Raw genomic sequence first — 2,359 nt, forward strand, 5'->3', positions numbered from 1 at the left:
TGTTCTCTTTCCTTCTAGTGTAAGAATTTCCCCTCAGCCAGTCTTCCTGTGGTTCTGGGCGATGTCCCTTTTTCTTTTAGTTGTATTTTTTAAGTGGTTGTTCGAGGCAGCAACCTCTGGTGTTTACCTATGCCGCCATCCTGGTTCTCCTCTCAGTGTCTTGTTTTTAACTCTAAGTTTGCAGTGACTTGCTACGGCAAGAATAGGAAACCAGCACCTCACATCTCCGAATGAGTGTTAGGCCCATCTCCGGGCCAGCTGGCGGGCAGTCTCGGGTTTTACCACCCTTTCTAGGCGGCGATGAGGCGTGGAGGCAAAGGCGGGCCCTGAGCTGTGCCCGAAACCCAGCCGCTGTGCCCCACGGGCGTGAGCTGGGCTCCCAGGCTCCGTCTCCGCAGAGGAAAGGGGGCTGAGAGCACCACCCGTGAGAGCTCAGTAAACTGCCCAGCACGTGCCTGCTGCCTGCCACGGCCGCCCATCCCTGCTCACTGCCCCATCCCTGCTCACTGCCCCTCTGCTCACCGCCCCTCTGCTCCCGCCCAGTGTGTCTACGGCGGAGTCCTGAGGGGAACCGGCCGGCAGGCCTTCGGAGCCGTGGTGAATGCCATCGCCTACTACGCCATCGGCCTCCCACTGGGCATCGTTCTGGCCTTTGTGGTCAGAATGAGAACCATGGGTACGTGGGGAGGAGTAGGGAGAGGGCGGGGTGGGCGCTGGACACGTGCCCATGGTCGCTGTCCCCACAGGCCTCTGGCTGGGCATGCTGGTCTGCGGCGTGCTGGCCGCGGCTGCCTTGGCCGCCTACACTGCGCGGATGGACTGGGCACTGGCTGCGGAGGCGGTGAGTCTGCCGCCGGCCTGGGGACACGCTCGCCCGGCTAGCCCGGAGAAGTGACGCCCCCCAGAGCGGCCCCGGCACCTGCTTCGAGGGGCCTCAGTGGACCCACCTGTTCTGTCCTGTGATGGAGTCCAGACGGGGCCATGGCAGCAGCTCGCCCTCCGATTAGAGAGACGCACACCCCTGAAAGCCCCCTCAGCCAGCTGGCTGCCGAACCCCGGGCAAAGGGCTAGTGCAACTGCCTGAACCCGCGTGCGCCCTCTGGGGAGCCGTCATAGATCCTGTCCACCGCCGCGTGCAGGCCAGCCCGCGGGCAGAGCAGGAGGGGTGTCCTCTCCAAGCCCCTGGTCCCCAGGGGTGCGGTTGTGCCCTCGTGTGGGGAGCGAGTCATTTTGGCATGTAAGACGATGGTAGCACGGATGCAAAGCAGCACCATTTAAGGCCTGCCCCACCCCGAGCGTGTGCGGCCTCAGCAGCCGGTGTCACAGGCCGGCCAGGGAGGCCTGCTGCCCCGCAGGCAGGCAGGTGGGTGAGGCTGCCTGAGGCGGCACCCAGACCAGCACTGCTACACCCCCGCCAGGATCTTCACCGTTGACATTGAAGCCCTGACCGGCCAGCCACACCCGGTCCATCGCTCCCCCTCCTCTCTGCAGGGCCGCGCTCTGGGGCAGCTGGAGCAGGGAGGGAAGCAGAGCGCAGTCCCAGCACGGAGGTCGGGGTGGGGCGGGGAGTGGGAGCTCCTGATTTGGGGTCCAGCTCCTGGTGCCGGAGGGCTGGCAGGCTGACCCACGGGCTCTCTCCTGCAGGCTGAGAAGTACACAGGGCTGCGGCAGCAGGGCACCGAGCACCCCGCGAGCGGAGCCCCCAGAGCCGGGCCCGAGGAAGGGGCCGGGTCTGCAGGTAATGCTGGAGGCGCTTCTGTGGGCTCAGACACAAGGCCAGCGGCTGCCTGTCGGGCGGCTGGAACCAGGCAAGCCCAGGGCTCTCCGTGGGACAGGGTGTCTGAGCCTCGGAAGGCACACTCACACACGTGCCCTCCGCCGCGTGAGGCCATGAGCCATAGCGCGTCCTCAGACAGGACCAGGGCTGGGAGCTAGGTCTCCTCCTCGCTGTCCCTCTACTGGCAAAGGCAAGAGGTGAGGCCCGAGAGGGTGGTCATAGCGCCCCCTCCACTCAGGGCAGAAGGCTGCGCCCTGGCCCATGGCCGTCCGTTGGCGGGGGCAGGTCTGCCTGGCTCGCTACCTGGAGCGGGCACTGCCCACCTACCTTCCTGCACCGCACCGGAGGCGGCACCTCTGTTTACACCGGTGTCTGTGGTGGAACAATGCCTGCTCGGGGCACAGACTCCTGCCCTGGCCGTGCTGAGCGCCAGCCGCGCCCCAGCTGGCACAGTGGCCGCACCGCAGCCTGGGCACATGGTCCACGAGGCAGGTCACACGCACTCAAAGACACTGTGAGGGCTATGTCATGACAGAGGCAGGCTCAGCCCCGGATACGCCGCCCCTGACCTTCGTGGTAACG

At 66.0% G+C, this 2,359-nt stretch overlaps 1 protein-coding gene across 1 annotated transcript in view; it reads left to right on the forward strand.

The window, feature by feature from the left end:
* SLC47A2 (solute carrier family 47 (multidrug and toxin extrusion), member 2) overlaps nt 1-2,343 on the forward strand; it is a 40,096-nt gene extending 37,753 nt beyond the window's left edge. The window contains exons 10-12 of the mRNA XM_006779306.2: nt 544-676; nt 747-841; nt 1,645-2,343. Coding sequence (XP_006779369.1) covers nt 544-676; nt 747-841; nt 1,645-1,935 — 519 coding nt within the window. The 3' untranslated portion in view covers nt 1,936-2,343. The remainder of the gene's footprint in view (nt 1-543; nt 677-746; nt 842-1,644) is intronic.
* The last annotated feature ends 16 nt before the right edge of the window (nt 2,344-2,359 follow it).

Source organism: Myotis davidii, unplaced genomic scaffold (assembly GCF_000327345.1).
Source record: "Myotis davidii unplaced genomic scaffold, ASM32734v1 scaffold129, whole genome shotgun sequence".
In the NCBI taxonomy this organism is placed as follows: domain Eukaryota; kingdom Metazoa; phylum Chordata; class Mammalia; order Chiroptera; family Vespertilionidae; genus Myotis; species Myotis davidii.